Genomic DNA, 17,334 nt, shown 5'->3' on the forward strand with positions numbered 1-17,334 from the left:
ACCTGATCTAGGAAATCAACAAGGATGTTGTTAAAATGTTCATAAAGAGCCCTATGGATTGGCTATGTTCTATGTTTAACCGTAAATCACAAGACAAGACATGGTCATTCCTCATAAAAGAGCCGACAACCACCATGACAGCGGCATTGGCCAAGTGAACTTTTTTCTTTCCATGCCCCAAAACTCCAACCCATGTAATCAAGATGCAAGGTCATCCACGCAGCACTTTTAGCGCTTCCTCGAGTTGACATTGCGGCCAGCACCGACCTTGGTACGACCGCCAGCCCTGTTGCGCTCGCCGGTCAAGATACCAGGCAGGTAATCTTCGTCCATGAGATCACGCTCGCGACGCTGCCTCCGTTCTTCTTCCTCGTTGGCGCGGACATACTCCTTCTGATCTTCGGCAAGAACAAGCTCGGTACCCCATCCTCGCTGGCCACCGCCGCCCTTCCACTTGCCATTCGCGCTTCCTGCAATCGGCTTGGGAACGCTATATACATTGCCGCGCTTGTTCCACTGCATGTTCTTCTTCAGGTGCATTGTGAACGCGCCGTTGGCGGTGGTTGTGCATGAGACACGAGTGAGAGTATCCTTGCCACAGCGAGGGCAGAACTGCTTGTTCATCTCCTTTGTGGTCAAGAAGCAAGCGTGGCAGCGCTTGATGAAGGTTCTAAGATGCTGGATCTTCTGGAGGGTAGTGGTAGACAGAAGATTGAGGTTCATTTGGAGGAGAACGTTTTGACACTATACAGAATAAGTAACTGGGTGAGAGACAATTGTTATCCGGGGTGTACTTACCGCAAAATCGGTGGTCATAGTCGCAACTTGCATTGTCTTGGGCGTGGCAGTAAGAGTCGCTGTGCCTGACTCATCCTCAGCAAGGCGCTTTTTATAGTTAGAGGGTGTGATCCATTCTCCGTCATCAGAATCAGCAGCATCATCCGCATCCTGATCTTCGTCCTTCTCTTCTTCATCAGCAACAGCAACAGCAACCTCGGCGACTTCGTCGGCCGAGTTAGCTGGAGCAGTCTCCTCCTCCTTTGGAGATTCCTCCTGGGCATCTGCGACTGTGGTCTCTTTCACTCCCTCCGTGATGGCTTCCACCTCCACATCCTCAGGCTTGGTCTCCTCGGGCTTAGCCTGCTCAGATTCCTCCTTCACAGGCGGCTTTCCGTTAATTTTCTTCTGTCCAGGAACGCTTCTTAACCGCCAATCTCCTTCGTTCTTTTCGCACTCAATTTCGTATGCAAGGGCGAGAACCTCAATATCGGTTCTACTCAGGACAGAACGGTCACCGGTCTTGCGAGCAAATTCACTGATAATATTGAAGCTCTTAGGTGTGGGGGATCGCTGCTTCAAGAAAGGCAGGTAGAGGGTCTCGACACGTGCGCGGGCATCAGGATCGCGGATCTCGCCCACCACGGAGGGGGTGGTGATAATTTCGTCGCACTGGGCAAGGAGGGTTGAAAGCGGCGGGGTATTCTTGAGAATCGGGCCAGCGTCCAGCACGATCGTGTGGACGGGCTTGGTGGATGCGGCAGTAGTGTCTGCCATTTTGTCCTGTGTATTAGGACTATTCCCACTGCTCGACAATGAGAAAAGACAAGACTGTTGTCGACTTGATAGAATTGGCCGAGTTGTGGAAATGAAATTTCTCTGTGAACAGTGGCCTGTGCGTCCTTATCGGTCTATCTTATCGCCTATCCAAATCTACCAAGGTCCTGCCTTCCAGCATTTTCTTTTTTGAATGTAAAATTGGACAGCAGAAAGCTTTGATTGTACATTTATTCTCTTGTCAAATGTTATATATAGAAAGGTCTCTTGCATGGAATATGCTTTTTCTTTACCGTGTTTGTATACACTTAAAAAAAACAACCAAAAAGAGCATCTAAAGAGAGCATCCAAAATAGCAACAAAAAGACATAACAAGGCTGCGTAAGCGGCCGACTATTCTTGTTGTTCGATATTCACATCACTTTATTGAATACTGTATACTGAATTGAAGACAGATTGGCCAGGACAAAAGGAGAGCATAACGCCGATGTTGTTAAGATATATTCCACAACCTTAGATTCCCGTCTACAACTTTGATTGGATGACAGGATTCCATCATCATAGCATAGGTCAACCTCTAGTGGCATATTTTTCTAGGTCTTAGCAGAAGCAAAATTGTTTCCTTTCTCCAGGTAGGACATAGCACCCAGTTACCGCCAGTCGAAAGCATCCCATGTTGGAAACCAGGCCAATAGGTTACCGATGACTCCCCGGGCTAGGTAAAGAGTCTATGCAAATAGTAAGCGCAAAATGACATTTGAAGGCCAAACAAATGTGTTCGTCTCTCGAATTAGTTTCATAAAAGCTATATCCACAATAGAGAACCTATATTCGATGGTTCTAAGCAAACAGTTTCCAACCAATGTAAGTTCTAACATTATTGCCCTAAATCTTGCGTATCGTATCTGTCACTCCGTGGAGACATGGTCTCCCCTACATACAATAGGGACATTGCATGTTTCAACCTACAGTCTCAGCCAAAATCTCAGAGGTTCTTGTAAAAAAAGGAAATTGGAAAAAAGACAATGGCAAAGAGAGTTGCTGCAGGCTGTAAGGAACCATGATGACTTCTCGCGTTCTAACCAGCAGTGGCTTGATTTAGAATACGGAGCTGACACCTTGGTCCAAATAGCTTGCACATCCCACAGTAATCTCAGAGTGTTTTCAGCTGATGGCAACGAAGAAGTTGTGTGGACATCGCGATCCTAGATAGATAGCAAGCTGCTCTAACCAGAATGATCTAGCGTTCAACATCCCATATGAGCCGTTTGTAGTCTCAAACCCATCGACAAAGCCGCAGGAGAGAGAGAGCGGTCAATACACGTGGAATCCACTCCAATTGACCTGTCCCGATCCTAATTTGAATCCGGCTAGCTGCAGTAAGATGGCTGACCAGAGATATAGGGGTGGTAAGGAGATACACCCTATCCCATGACATCGTTGACTGAAGAAGGTATAGAGCCGTCTTGGCGTATCGAATTGCTCAAAATTGCGACAGAATAACCGTTTTTTTAGCTCCCATTAGCTCCTACCTAGTAGAGTGATAAACTTTTCAATCTCCAAACCAGACTCGGTTAATTTGAGTACCTAAGTATTGGGGGTAGTACTCAGATCTTAACAGAAATTAGATTGTGCATTTTTAGACCAATGCAAGATTCAAGTCTCAAGCTGCCATGACAACTCGGTAAGCAAGGCAACCTGCATGCAATGCAAGTCTAGAGCCTATCGCCCTGCATATTGATAAGATTTATTGCGTATATGAGTGTTCCACTACAGGATTCAAAATGTGGCAGCAAGAAATGCAAAGCCATGTTTCTTTGATTCTTCGACGGATGGCCAACCATCGATATTCGTGTATCCAAACGAATTGCCTTGATGGCTGTATGTGACATGTCATTTAGCCAACGCCACTTTGGCAGGGGCCATTTTGGCCACACGCCTTTAGTAGAAAGTCCAAATAACGTAACATGTTAATTGCTTTTTCTTGAATTGTCCCAAAAATTCGACGCATTTCCACGAGCCGAATTGCGTGGGTATCAGTTTCGGATGTTGTGAGACGCCACTATTCGAGGCTATATAATCGTGCTGAGACCAATGTGCTTTGTATGAGAAACATTTTCAAAATACAATTAGCAGGTTGAACAATTCGAGCACATCCCCATATTTGTGACCAACGAAGCTTTTCGGGAGCGGATATCGGGGGCATGGTTATCCCTTACAAGGTCTGTGCCATTATCGAATGAAGTGGCTAGATGTTCCAACAAATAGGAGATTTTATCTCTCTATTCAATGTTTAATTGGACACTCTGTTCTTTTAGCTGTGGGTATTTCTGTCGCATACGGGGTAGTTCAGTGGCAATAAATAGAGCGCCCCTTACACAGGAAGCAGATGAGCTTAATATAGCCCTAACATGCAAAATGAAACAGTGTCTACAATAGGGTGTTCGTTTCTCGGTCAACTAATAAGACAGACCAGGCCTTATTCTAACCATTCTTCAAATCTCCAAGGTAACAAAATGAGGGGCAGAACGAGAGGGGCATGTATCGACATAGGTCAGAGTGTTACGACGGCTTGGGTTGGAGGGTTTTACCAACCATCTCCGTCATTACCGTTTGTATTGTGCTTTCATTTCCCGGTAGTCATCGACGCACTGGATTGGACTATGTCATGGAAATAAATATGAGAATTAGCTTCTAACCCATAGTGATGCGCATAACCGCGATTTAGAAGCCAGTAATCAATAGAGTTGACACTTTCAATTTCACACTAGTCCCTACGGCCAAGCAACTTTCAACATGTGGACCAACTACAATGACAGATTCCATGGGCAGTAAGATTGATACATACATAGGGTTGGCTCACTTCAGGGCAACATAATCCCAGGCCCCACTCTTCATCATCATCAATTGCTATAAATGCCTCTTCAGTGTCACCGTCGGAGATGATCGGATATCAAATGAAATGACCTCCGAGCTGTCTGCAAAAACAATGTATGCAAGTCTTGCATAATGTCATATTCGAAGTAATTTGGAATCGCTTCAAATATTGTATATAGCATGGCAGTCCGTGGAAGTATAGTTTGCCGAGCGTCAATCAACGAAGGCAAGCCTATACGTAGTGCACCTCCATGGGCAGTCCAAATCTGGTCAGTAAGTGAGCCGACCATCCCATATGCGATCGACAGGAATAGCTTGAAATTATTGAACCATTTAGGGCAGTGAGACGGAAGGGGTAAATGTTTCTGGGATCTCAAATAAGGTGTGGGAAATTAATATATCAAACAACCCTGTAAACTATAATTTATTCTGTAAATTGCAGCCACAACCACCAAGTTCAAAGAGTAAAAAAAAAACAAAAAAAGAAGAAGGCAAAAGCAAAACGTAACAAAGAACCATCATAGAGGTGTAGTTAGTACGAAGTACATAGGCACATATCGAATCTATTGGGGCCAACGTAGTACCCGATTCGTTGTATGGGGCCCCTTGCGCTGCACGCTGCTGCAAACACGCTTTTTAGACGGGGATCTTGTCTCGCATCAAAAGCATTAACCCGCCCATCCGAGGAGTGAGGAGAGAGAAAATGCTTGACCTTTTAGGAACTCGCTACTGTCTCTCTCTCAAAAAGGGATAGTGGATTCGTTCCTCGCCCGTTTGGTTTCTGGGGCTGCATGGATTGTTTATGGCGACGCTGCGCATAATTATTATGTGCTTGGGATTATAATACAGTGATATCCTCTTGGACTTTTCACATCTTGGTGGAGAGGGTGTTCTCTTGCCACTCCTTTGTGCCCTATACCAGTCGTTAATTAGATCAAGATCGTCTATTGATCGGATCATTAGACTGCTCCCCAGGCAATCTTCCCTTTGAGGAGTAGCCATCCCTTCGCTTTTCTTAAAGCCACAGGATCGTATGGCGATGGATCTATTGTACATTCGAGATGTGATCTTCAGGCGAGATAATGACGGCATCTTTATGTCTGCCCGTGGCTCACAGGGCTTGATTGTAAGTGTTGTGTTCACGGGCTTGGCAACCTGCTTCGTGGGGATGAGGATGTATACTCGTATGAAACTTATGAATCGAGTGGAAGCAAATGACTGGATGGTCATTATTGCACTGGTAAGTTGGGTGGTTGATATCGAAAAATGTGACATACTAATACAGATGCATAGGTCAATTCATATATCTTCATGGCCCTCGATATTATCGAAGCCGTGAGTGGCATGGGTGTGCATTTAAAGGATATCCCACCAAGCATCTTCGTGAGACAGATGAAGGTGAGCTTGCCCTAAGCCGGGCCCTCGGCTATCAACTAGATCTAACAAACAATCCGAACAGGCTTTCTGGCTCACTATTCCTTTCTATAACGCCGCCGTTCTCTGCGCCAAAGCCTCGATTCTGATGCAGTACTTCCGAGTGTTCCCAACACACCGCATGCGTGTCGTCTGCTGGGTCATGATCACCATCCTCGCCATCTATGGCACATGGGCAGTGATCAGTGCATTTCTCAATTGCATTCCTGTCGCCAAATTCTGGGACAATTCAATCCAAGGCTACTGTTTGGACAAGACCAAGCTGTGGTTCTCCAATGCGGGTATGCATATCTCAACAGATATTGCTATCCTGATCATCCCCATCCCGGCTTTGATGGCAGTCGACTTGCCCCGAAAACAAAAAATCGCTTTAATGATCATGTTTGCTCTGGGTGGCTTGTGAGTTATCCCGCTTCGGACATCAACTATCCCAAAACTAACGTAACATTCATTAGTGTCTGCATCACCAGCATCATCCGTCTACTCAGCCTGAAACAGATCGCCGATTCAACGGATCCCACCTGTAAGTATCATACACCAACCCTATCCCAGAACTAAACTAACGCCACCCAAACCAGACGACAACGTCGGCGCTGCCTCCTGGTCCGCCATTGAATGCAACACAGGCATTATCTGCGCCTGTCTGCCAACCTTAAAGCCCCTCGTCGCCCGGATCTTCCCAAACATGGTATCCACCTTCAACGCCAGTCGTCCCACCCGTGGCGACACAACTCAACGCAACTCCGATTGGAATGATAATACATCTACCCTCGGCACACCAGGCGAAGAACATGAGTACGGCGCCGGTGACCCGGAGCGGGTTCTCGCTCTTGCTCCTGGAACCGGCTTCAGATCTAGCCTTAAGCGCTGGACGAGAGAGGAAGAGAAAAAGTTGGCTCAGATTAATTCGGTTCCTGGGCCTCGTCTTAAGAGGGTGACCCATCCTCGTCCTTTGCCTCCGGATTTGGCAGTGCCATTTTGAAAGTCTCTTGATATATAGACGCGCAATTGGTTTTTGAATGGCTTATGCAGTCATGCTGGTGGCTTGGAGTATAAAGTGATATACCCGTCGGAGCTTCTTTTTTTTCTTTTCTTCTGTTTTTTCTTGTCAAAGTTGCACCACCCTCGTTGGGCCGGGCGGTTGTCAGGCCATGATTACCCCGTGGGGTACACGCTCTCTCTTTTTTTCTTGGGTCATTTTAAAGATATAATAATGTGGAATGTGGGTGTGAAAATTCTTGAATATATAGGTAGTCGAGGTACAGCAATCGAATGAAACGGATAACTTAATACCGAGAATAACCAGCGCCTCTAGCAGGCATGCATGCACAAAAGGAGAAACGGGTCTATACTGTCTAAAGCAAAGTAAAATTACCGATCTAAAAATCGGCGAACTCCTTGTCGACTTCTTCGTAGTGATCGAAGAAACCCTTGAACAACTTGACACCCAGACCGGGGTCCAAGCTTCCGGTAGTCGCCCGGATACTGTGCATGCTCAGCTGCGGGATACCGCAGTCAATGGCCCTCATGCCGATCTGGGCACTGGTCATGGGCCCAATAGTGCCACCGCTGCGAGAGTCATTGCGAATCTGGAAGACCTGCAGGGTTGACCCACAGCGCTCTGCAACTCGCCTAAGGACGCCCTCGCTGACGCTGTCGGTAGTCATGTGCCCGTTTGAGTCGGTAGACACTGTCACGCCAACGTTGAGACGGGGTGAGTGGTTCTCCAGGTAGACATTAAGGAAGTTCGGGTTCACTGCGTGGATGACATCTGACGAAACCAAGAAGCTGTTGGCTACTGTCTGGGAAAGGATATTGGGGCCGTAGCTGTCCTTCGCAAAGGCCTCGGCAATCCGCTCAATGACGCTGTTCATGAAGTTTGACCGAGCACCTTGGCGGAGCAAACTGCCAATTTCTTCGTCATCGAACATACCAACCATCTTCACTGTTCCGGGCGATGTGCTATCTGAGGAAGCAATGAGCGCTTCCTGTGCAGCATAGCAGCAAAGCTTATCGTCAATGCGACCGGCGAAAATCATGTCTTTCTCCAAGCCTCCTAGTTGAGCGGGCTGAGTATCAAATAGTTCCAATTCCCAGTTAACAATCGTACTGTAATCTGTGATGCCAAGCTCCTTGGAGATAATCTTCACAAGCTTCTCAGGCTGGGTCGAGGTAAATGTGCCAAACTTGACGTCGCTAGACTCGGTCTGGGCGTTTCCGAACAAATCAGAGTTATCAATTCCGATCACAGGCACCATCTGGGTTTCCTGGTTGAACGGGCCATTTGCAGGGGTACCGAAATGGGGAGCGAGGGTAGGAATACGAGCAATAGGCCAGTCGAGTTTGACCAGCTTAGTCTCCACCTTGCCAGTTTCCGGGTCGCGGACGAGCACGCGACCACCAATACCAAGATCACGATCCCACCAAGTGGTGCCGAGACCACCAGCGTACGGGGCAACGCCGAGCTGCTGGAAGCCTGCTTTGTTCGGTAGCTTAGACACGGGCTTCAACTTGGCAGTTAACGCATCGACGTGACCAGCAACGATAGCCACGCCGTTGCCGCTCTCGTATTTGGAGCCAACGTTGAAAGCGATCAACGAGCTGCCGTTGCGGGTAATGTAGAACTTGCCGCCTCGTTTCAGCTCCGATGTCCACACCGCTCGTTCGGAGAGTTGCTTGTAGCCATGCTCTTCGAGCTGCTTGGAGAAGGATTTGACGGCATGGAAAATTGTGGGATTGGATGTCATGAACTCGCAGTATGGTTTAGAGTAATCCTCGGGTCGGATGGCTTCATCGGCGATCGGTGCCTGAGCTCGGACTGGCTGAGCTGCAGGTACAGGCATGAACACGCTGGGCAGCTGGGCGGATATTTGTGAGGCCCATGGTATATCAAGGCCTTGGGTCGTATTGTATTTTCTAGTCATGTTGTAAACGGAGTGTTGGATTGTATGAACGTAAGGAAGAAAAAGAGTTGGAGGAGAGAATGACTCGTGAGGGGAAAAGGCGGAGTCCCGACGGGGGGCTGGTACCTGACCCGTGGATGTGTCCCTTGCTTATCGCCGAGTCCGGTGATAGCGGATCCAGCTCCTGGTGCTGTGTGTTGACTCACGTATGACAACTACATGGTCTTTTCTTATAGGTCAAATAGTACCTGAGCTCTGTAGGATGATGGCATTAAAATTATCACATATTTGGTTAGGTAACTGTTTTCTTCGGACCTATTAATCACTAGATCGAAATTAAGCCCTATGACGCCATTTACTACCAGGTTGATTCTAGTAAATCTGCCACTATAAAGACAACATCTGAGTAGGGATATAATTCAGATGAGCTTAAGATTTTCCCTTGGAATCTGTACTTGGGCTATGTAAAGGTCGAGTAATCTTGAAACGCTTATAAATATACTATTTCTCTGCGACTAAACCCCTATATATATCCTATGATTATTGCACCTCATCAACTCTCATGGGTTAATATAATACCATAAGAATTGACTAGAATGTCTCCATTCTTACTTAGTTGAAACTATCGGCCTTTTATAAACTCCCCTTTCAAGTTCTATAATCCAATGAAAGTCCATACTTTTACGGCGGCCACCCAGATCAAGTGAGCCGTGGTCAATGACAACGCGGGGCCCGGAGAAAAGTGCGAAGACAACGGGCTCAAGTTGTTCCATCAATGTCGGGGATACAGTGTTTCCTTATACGAAATAGCTCTTGTTGACGCACACCCGACATCATGGTGATGTCAGTTGACAGCTAAACCTGGAGTTTCAACATTTACTACCAAGGAACATCACAAGAATGCACAGGAATAAAGACTGAATATGTTCGAAGTGTCTATTACATCCCATGGACAAAGTTTACGCATAAATTTGCTATCTCTCAAACATACATATCCTCAAACATATTTAAAATGGCGATGACCCAGGCAGCTAACCTGGCAGAGAAGATTCTCGGCCACGGTGATAATGCGACAATCACCACTGACGTGTCTAGCTACGACAATGAACATGGAGTGGAGACTGGAGAGATGATCCAGGCTACTACATGGCAAGGGAAGAACCAAGTCAAAGTTGGTAAGCGAGAGAAGGAATTGCCAGTTTAAGCCCTTTGTACATTGCTGACCACTGCGAGTAGTGCGAATGCCGAAGCCACGGGTGATCGACCCTGGAGACGTGATTGTCAAAGTTACAGGAAGCACTATTTGCGGTAGCGATCTTCACCTGTATCACGGTATGAAGATATTTCTACAACCATCCAAGCGAGCAAATAGACTGACAGACTTGTGCTGAGTAAAGGCGTCATTCCTCAGCTAGAGAAAGGCGACGTGCTCGGCCATGAATGCTGTGGAGTTGTGGACAGCATAGGGCCCGAGTCAAAGAAGGTCAAAGTCGGAGAGCGAGTTGTCGTTTCTTTTCCGATTGCGTGTGGTGATTGCAGGAATTGTCGGAGAGAATACTATTCTCAGTGTGACAAGACCAATGAGAACACTCTGGCTAATGCCTTATACGGGAAACGAACTGCAGGTAAGTTGAGCGGAGTTGCCGATCTACACTTCACCCGGCCCTGGTGGTCCCGAGATTCACACTAAATTGCGAATAGGCATGTTTGGATATTCCCATTTCACAGGTGGGTTTGCAGGTGGCCAGGCAGAGTATATTCGAGTTCCATACGGTGACGTCAACCTGCTTTCCATCCCAGCCGAAGTACCAGATGAGAAGGCACTTTATGTTTCGGATGTTATAGCGACATCATGGCACTGCGTGGTCGACACCGGTGTGAAGGAAGGAGATGTTGTTGCGATCTGGGGAGCCGGACCGATCGGACAGATGTGTGCGCAGTTCAGCTTCTACCATGGAGCTAGTCGAGTCATTCTCATCGACGGAGGGGATGGTGCATGGCGATTGGAGTTTGTGAAGACTAAAGCGCCAAAGGTTGAGACGATCAACTTCACTGATCTACCAAAAGGGGAGTCAGTGACATCACAGCTGCAAAAGATGGTCGAGGGCGGACCCGACGTTGCTTTGGAGTGTGCAGCGGGTGAATACGCTAAAGGATGGGCGCATTACTTTGAGCAGATGCTTGGGATGGAGACAGATACTTCGGAGTTATTGAATGAAATGATTACTGCCGTCCGCCCGTTCGGCCATGTTGGAGTGACGGGTATCTATGCCGGTTTTGTGAGTTCACCAATTTTCGGACAAGCGAAGTATCTAACAATCATTTCCAGACCAACCACTTTAACATCGGGGCTCTGATGCAGACAGGCGTTCACCTTATAGGTAACGGGCAGGCTCCTGTCCACAAGTATTGGAAGCACCTTATGGACCTCATCCAGACGAACGATATCAATCCGCTGGATATGGTGACCCACCGGGTCCGGTTGGAAGACATGAAGAAATTGTATGCGATTTTCAATATGCGAGAGATGGGTATGCAGAAGGTCTTCGTGCAGACTAAGCATTCTGCTCCTCCATCAGACGGAGCTCCTCGATTAACGGAGCTGTGAGGCAATGTTGTATGTTGCTAAACCTTTTGAAGGGGATAACTCTTTGGAATTACCCCTCCGACATATATCACTAGACCCGCCTCTTGGAAATCTTCAGTACCAAGAGGCCAAGCTGATCTCGTTAATGGAAGGAAATGCACTACTTTCCCCACAATTCATTCACTTTCAATGGAACTAGAAAATATGGATATTTGGTGAAACCAATGGTAGAGAATCGGAGATATTTCAGGTATCAACGTAGAGTTCATGTCCCTTGCGGATTGAGAGCTCTGCAACAATCGGCTTTAGTTAGAATCCACTTGGCTCATATTTTAAGATTCTATACTGCAATTCATCCAAGCAGATCAAGAGCGAATTGGGGGTCCTTGATACCTGCAAGAATTTCATGAAACTGCGTCATTAAGTCAGTTTATACCATTAGTTTCATCCCAATCGCACTGAAAAGATATAACCGAGAATAGTGGACCGATTTTTCGGATCGCCGAAAATGGGACTCTAAACGCTAGGGAAGTCCAATGGCAGCGACTTCTTTCCACATATTCCACTTTTCCCACCATCAGTCTCTGCGTACGCACGTCACAGACAACTCTGTGACTAACTGGCGGTGGTGATCTCCAGATCGGGTCATGTACACGAAAAGTTCCCCTGTTCGGCCCTCACTCGGAATGAAGTTGGGGAGCATCATTCACTGATTGATAAGATTCTGCTCTGTGAGGGGTACTTCCAAGGTTGGCCAAGACCACCAACCACTTCCACAGCAGGCTGACCCAATCATCCAAAGAGGAAAATACGATAGGAAAATAGAGACCATTTTGCCGATTTCCAGTTCAGCCCTTGGGTTATGGTCAACCCAAGAGACGAGCGGCAGTAGCGCAATCAGATAAGATCAGAGAGACCGAGAACGGCCGTACGGGATCCTATTCCCATGTCGATCCATACCCTCACCGCTGGTGAATGACTCCTGGCAAGGTTCTTTTGCACATTGCCACATCCTCATTGGCCGAGTCGCCGTTTCTGCTAGGTAATGGCTACAGGGCCGGTAGACCGGAAGTAGGGCGAGTTTTGCCCACCCATGGTCAATGGATTGACGAGACACTCCACCCAAGCAAATTTTACTTTCCCTGGAGAGTTCTGATCCGTGTCGTCTGTCCTTGAGTCATTGACGATCAGGCGGGTGAACGGTGAAATGCATAGGAAGTTTAGCACGTTGCAGAGCATGCAATTGGGAATTGGGACGAAATTATTTGTTATTGCAGCTGTCCTTAGCCATTTCTAGCAATTGATACCCAGACGATGGCTAAGAAATAATAAACGCATTTAGCGAACAAAAATAAAACCAACTAAATAATATATGCCTACAAGTAAAAAAAAGCTGCGTCAGCCCACCAACGCTTTCTCGGAACCATCTCCACTCAGATTCGGATCAGATAAAAATTTTCAAAAGATGCTCTCGGGATTAGGTTTGGCCAGATAGTAGATGAACCAATAGTAAATCAGCAGAAAAAAGAAAAGAAGAACAAATCCTGGAAGACTGGAAAAACCACATACAGCCGAAAAGGTCAACGTCCGAAACCGGCATTATGTGAGCACATAATCTAATCTGATCATCGGCTACTTTTTCTCGGCTTTTCCCCCCTCCCTTCGCACCTCTCTCTTCCCTTTAACATTTCTATAATTTTTACGTGCCCATTCTCCGATTAATCCATATAGGAACAGAGTTTGAAAGAAGACTCGTTCTTTCAAATTCCTTCCTCTCCAACTGGTCTTTCTCGCTTATCGGCTCATATGACCACACTTCCGCTCTTCCGACCGAGAAACGGCTCGTGCGTGTGCCCCGACCACACCCGATTAGTTGTCCCCAACTGACCTCCACACAGTATTTGAACATCAATTCGGTGTCAAAATGGCCAGTGGTGTGTCTATGGCACCTGCTCCAGCAGGGGCTCCTGCACTGGCACTCGCACCGGCACCCACGCTGGCCGCCAGACCCTCTGTAGCCCCTTCTCCAGGACCGGGTACACCCGGCTCTATCACCTCGAAAGAATGGGTAATCCCACCACGTCCCAAGCCCGGTCGCAAGCCAGCTACGGACACCCCGCCGACCAAACGCAAAGCGCAGAACCGAGCAGCTCAACGAGCGTTCCGTGAGCGCCGGGCCGCCCGTGTTAGTGAACTGGAAGAGCAAATGAAAGAAATTGAAGATAGCCACGATATCCAAGTTGCCTCGCTCCAACAGCAAATTGGAAACCTCTCCGGTGAGGTTGATCAGTGCCGCGAGGAGATGGGCTGGTGGCGCGACCGATGCCACGCCTTAGAGAAGGAAGTATCGATTGAGCGCAGTGCAAAGGAAGCCCTTGTTAAGGAATTCCGGTCATCTCTTGCTGGCCCTAACGTTAGCAAGCCCGCGCCCATTCCGGATTCTGTGCCCTTGCCTCCTCGCAAGACCAGAAGCTCCCGGATGGAGGATGTTCAACCTACTAGTACCGAACGTAACAAGGAAGATGGACAGATGAATGTACCTCTGGGGTGCAACAACTGCTCCAACGCTCACTGCCAATGCATTGAAGATGCATTCGGCATGCCAATGGATACCCACGAGTCATCTCGTTCTAGACACTCACCTCATGGCGTGGGTAGCCCGGAACGTGACCACAGGGATCCCCACATCAAGCCCGATCCGGAAGAGATGGAAATCGACTTCACCGCTCAATTCTCTAGCGTTCCAACCCAATCTCACGACCCCGAAGTCTCCTCGCCCCCCGTTGATCCCTGCGGGTTCTGCCAGGATGGCACTCCCTGTATCTGCGCCGAGATGGCCGCACAGGAGCAGCAGCGTGTACGCAGCATCAACACATTCGAGACCAACCGTCTCGCACCAATCCAATCCATCTCCCAATTCACCCCGCCCCCATCCGAGGGAGACGTCCGCTCAGAAGTGACCCTCCCACCCATCAGCGAAGCAACCAACCCCTGTGCCAATGGGCCAGGCACTTGCGCACAGTGTCAAGCCGACCCCCGAAGCACTCTTTTTTGCAAGACGTTGGCAGCCTCCCGGTCAGCGAGCGGAACTCCATCGGGAGGAGGCTGCTGCGGAGGTGGAGGAAAGGACGGCGGATGTTGCATGTCAAGAAATGCCCCCGCCGCCACGCCCAAGCCGCGTAACAACGCCACCATGCCTTCGCAACCTCCCGCACCCAAGCCCGCTCCGCCCACAGAGCTAACTCTGAGCTGTGCCGATACCTTCACCACCCTGTCTCGTCACCCGAACTTCAACCGTGCCAGCGACGAGATCTCGACCTGGCTGCCGAAGCTGCACACCCTCCCCGACCCCCGTGACATCGCTCCTACAGACAGCCGCGGTGCTCTGGAAGTCGAGGCTGCGAGCGTCATGGGCGTGCTGCGATACTTCGACCGTCGCTTTGCTGAAAAATAAACAATCCTCATGGATCTCATGCGTCCGGGTTCCCTTCCCCCCTTTGCTTGCGTTCTTCCCGCACTTTTGATACCCAATCCCCCCTCTCCCGGGCGCTTCATGTACCATCATACGGACTTGTTTTATATCCATCCTGTCTTTCTCTCCCTGTCTCCTATGGGGAATCGATCTAGGCTCCATGTATATCTATATGGCTCGATTCATTTCCTATCTCCCACCCAAAAGCATGACATTTTGATTCTCATTCGACCCCACTGGGCTCGCCTGGTGTAGGGTCTCCTGGCCGCTATGAACATGGTCAGTGGTTGATCTGGTGGACCCTTTGTTTTCGAGCTCAATTCTCTCTCCTTTTACTAGACCCCTGGATTTTAGCGGCATTTCTCTTTAGGGATTATGTGTACAACGTGGTTTTATTATGAATGAAACGATAGTACCGCACTACAATTTACCTTTTCTCGAAATCGTAATTCAAGACGTAGAACAAGAAGGGGATATAATTCCTGTTTTAGAATGGTATATGTGATAGTGATAGGCTCATTACCAAATTTGTTCTCGTGTACAGGTGTTGCACATAAATGTGAAGGAGAAAGCAAACGCCAAACACCAGCCCAGATGCTAAGTTGATGAGCCAGCGGTTTGATATGGAAAGGAGAAAGAAAAAAAGCAGGGACGCAACAAGAAGATCATCAAAGACCGAGCTTAACGTCCTCTTCCACGTCCACCACCACCACCGCCACCTCCCATTCCACCCATCAATCCGCCCATTTGGCTCATTAGGCTCTGCATATCCGGCATGCCGCCACCACCACCACCTCCCATCATCTGCATCATTTTGGCCATGTCAGGCATACCCGGCATACCACCACCGCCAGCACCACCCATGGAGGCCATGCGCTTCTGCATGGCAGCCATCTGCTGGTTCTTGTTTCCACCCTTCATCATATTCTGAGCTTGCTGCATCTGCTTCTTCTGGCCGCCAACACGCTTGGCCATACCGGCCATCATGCGGTGCTGGGAGAGCAGGTCCTCGACTTCACGGACCGTGGTCCCACTGCCGTGCGCGATGCGGACCATGCGGCTAGGCTGCTCGATGAAGTTCTTGCCGTCACCGTCCAGCTCGGCTACAGTCATACTGTCGAAGATGTAGACCATGCGGCGCAGCTTCAGTGAGCCGTCCTCGTCATCCAGACCCTGGGTCATGTTCGACAAACCGGGGATCATGCCGGATAGCTTGGACAGTGGGCCCATCTTCATAATCGATGTGATATTCTCCCGGAAGTCGCGCAGAGTGTAGATACCTTCCGCAATGTGCTTGTATGTTTCCTTGGCACCCGCGGAATCCTTTGTCATGGCCTGGACGTGCTCGACCAGGCCGGCCACATCACCCATGCCCAGTAGTTTTTGAACGAACGCGCGGGGCTCGAACCGCTCGAGATCCATCATGTGCTCACCAGTACCAAGGAAGATAATGGGAGTGTGTGTCGCGGCGACAGCAGAAATGGCACCACCACCGGCGGCATGGCCGTCAGTCTTCGTAATAATAATAGCTCCAAAGTCTGCCGTTGCCTTGAACGCTGCGGACTGGGCCTCGGCAGATTGACCAATTGTGCTGTCAAGAACGAGAATGGTCTGGTCCGGTGTCACGGCAGTTTGAATTTGTGTCATTTCCGTGAAGAGCTCCTCCTCCTGTCTGTGGCGACCACTGGTATCAACAATGATGATATCGAATCGCTCCTTCTTAAACTTGGCCACACCCTCTGCGGCCACGACAGCAGGATCCGTCTGCGTCAGACTACCATAGTATGGGATCTTAGCCTTAGTAGCGTTCTGCTTCAGCTGATCGAAAGCACCAGCACGGAAGGTATCCGCGCAGACCAGCGCTGTCTTGAATCCTCGCGTCTGGTAATGCCGAGCTAGCTTTGTACACGTTGTTGTCTTACCCGCACCCTGCAAACCGACAAACATGATCACATTGGAGCGACCCTTCTTCGGCCGGAAGGAGTCTGCATGGGGGTCCACCAATTTTACGAGCTCATCGAAGACGGTCTTCTGGATCAGTCGCTTCTTGTTCACTGCGGCTGGGAGAGAGGCGAAGTTTACGCTGGCTTTGATCGACTTGCGTAGCGTTCCTACGAGACGGACGTTGACATCGGCGGAGAGGAGAGCGGCGCAAATTTCCTTAAGCATGTCATCGAAGGCCTGTTGTTGTATTAGCGGGTTGGCTTGTGGGCCATACTGGACAACACATGGCATACCTTCTCATCGAGGTTATTGGACCTCGTTAGGTCATTGACGGCGGAGTTGATTCGTCGCCCAAGGTCTTGAAGAACCATGGTGAATATGTGTGTAGATGTAAACGATTAATAAGAAAAACCAGAATGAGACCGTAGTCGTCTATGATTCCGCGATGGAGGAGGGGTGAGGGTGAAGCCCGTCGAGAGACCAGAGAGGCGATGTGGAGGGGCCAATCGGAGAGCCGACGCTTTCTCACCGCCCCAAAAAAAAGTTGTGATACGGGCACTTTT

General features: G+C 48.8%; 6 protein-coding genes across 6 annotated transcripts; 3 read left to right on the top strand and 3 right to left on the bottom strand.

The window, feature by feature from the left end:
- Nucleotides 1-228: 228 nt before the first annotated feature.
- On the bottom strand, nucleotides 229-1,554 carry N7537_006086 (rRNA-binding endoribonuclease; the record flags this gene model as incomplete). The annotated part of the gene is made up of 2 exons (XM_056897143.1): nucleotides 229-744; nucleotides 799-1,554. The coding sequence occupies 2 exons, from the start codon at nucleotides 1,552-1,554 to the stop codon at nucleotides 229-231; spliced, it is 1,272 nt and encodes a 423-aa protein (XP_056752928.1).
- Nucleotides 1,555-5,470: 3,916 nt separating this feature from the next.
- Nucleotides 5,471-6,847, top strand: N7537_006087 (uncharacterized protein; the record flags this gene model as incomplete). The annotated part of the gene is made up of 5 exons (XM_056897144.1): nucleotides 5,471-5,671; nucleotides 5,725-5,829; nucleotides 5,891-6,264; nucleotides 6,321-6,388; nucleotides 6,444-6,847. 5 exons carry the CDS (start codon nucleotides 5,471-5,473, stop codon nucleotides 6,845-6,847), a joined length of 1,152 nt encoding a protein of 383 aa, XP_056752929.1.
- A 397-nt stretch (nucleotides 6,848-7,244) lies between these two features.
- On the bottom strand, nucleotides 7,245-8,789 carry N7537_006088 (M18 family aminopeptidase; the record flags this gene model as incomplete). Its single annotated transcript, XM_056897145.1, has 1 exon — nucleotides 7,245-8,789. One exon carries the CDS (start codon nucleotides 8,787-8,789, stop codon nucleotides 7,245-7,247), a length of 1,545 nt encoding a protein of 514 aa, XP_056752930.1.
- Nucleotides 8,790-9,780: 991 nt separating this feature from the next.
- On the top strand, nucleotides 9,781-11,376 carry N7537_006089 (zinc-dependent alcohol dehydrogenase; the record flags this gene model as incomplete). Its single annotated transcript, XM_056897146.1, has 5 exons — nucleotides 9,781-9,943; nucleotides 10,005-10,100; nucleotides 10,166-10,393; nucleotides 10,470-11,047; nucleotides 11,098-11,376. The coding sequence occupies 5 exons, from the start codon at nucleotides 9,781-9,783 to the stop codon at nucleotides 11,374-11,376; spliced, it is 1,344 nt and encodes a 447-aa protein (XP_056752931.1).
- Nucleotides 11,377-13,279: 1,903 nt separating this feature from the next.
- On the top strand, nucleotides 13,280-14,809 carry hapX (bZIP transcription factor HapX; the record flags this gene model as incomplete). Its single annotated transcript, XM_056897147.1, has 1 exon — nucleotides 13,280-14,809. The coding sequence occupies one exon, from the start codon at nucleotides 13,280-13,282 to the stop codon at nucleotides 14,807-14,809; it is 1,530 nt and encodes a 509-aa protein (XP_056752932.1).
- Nucleotides 14,810-15,508: 699 nt separating this feature from the next.
- Nucleotides 15,509-17,142, bottom strand: N7537_006091 (RNA-binding signal recognition particle subunit SRP54; the record flags this gene model as incomplete). Its single annotated transcript, XM_056897148.1, has 2 exons — nucleotides 15,509-17,008; nucleotides 17,065-17,142. The coding sequence occupies 2 exons, from the start codon at nucleotides 17,140-17,142 to the stop codon at nucleotides 15,509-15,511; spliced, it is 1,578 nt and encodes a 525-aa protein (XP_056752933.1).
- Between the last annotated feature and the right edge of the window lie 192 nt (nucleotides 17,143-17,334).

This window comes from Penicillium hordei, assembly GCF_028827395.1.
Source record: "Penicillium hordei strain IBT 12815 chromosome Unknown utg000003l_segment0_segment0, whole genome shotgun sequence".
NCBI lineage: Eukaryota > Fungi > Ascomycota > Eurotiomycetes > Eurotiales > Aspergillaceae > Penicillium > Penicillium hordei.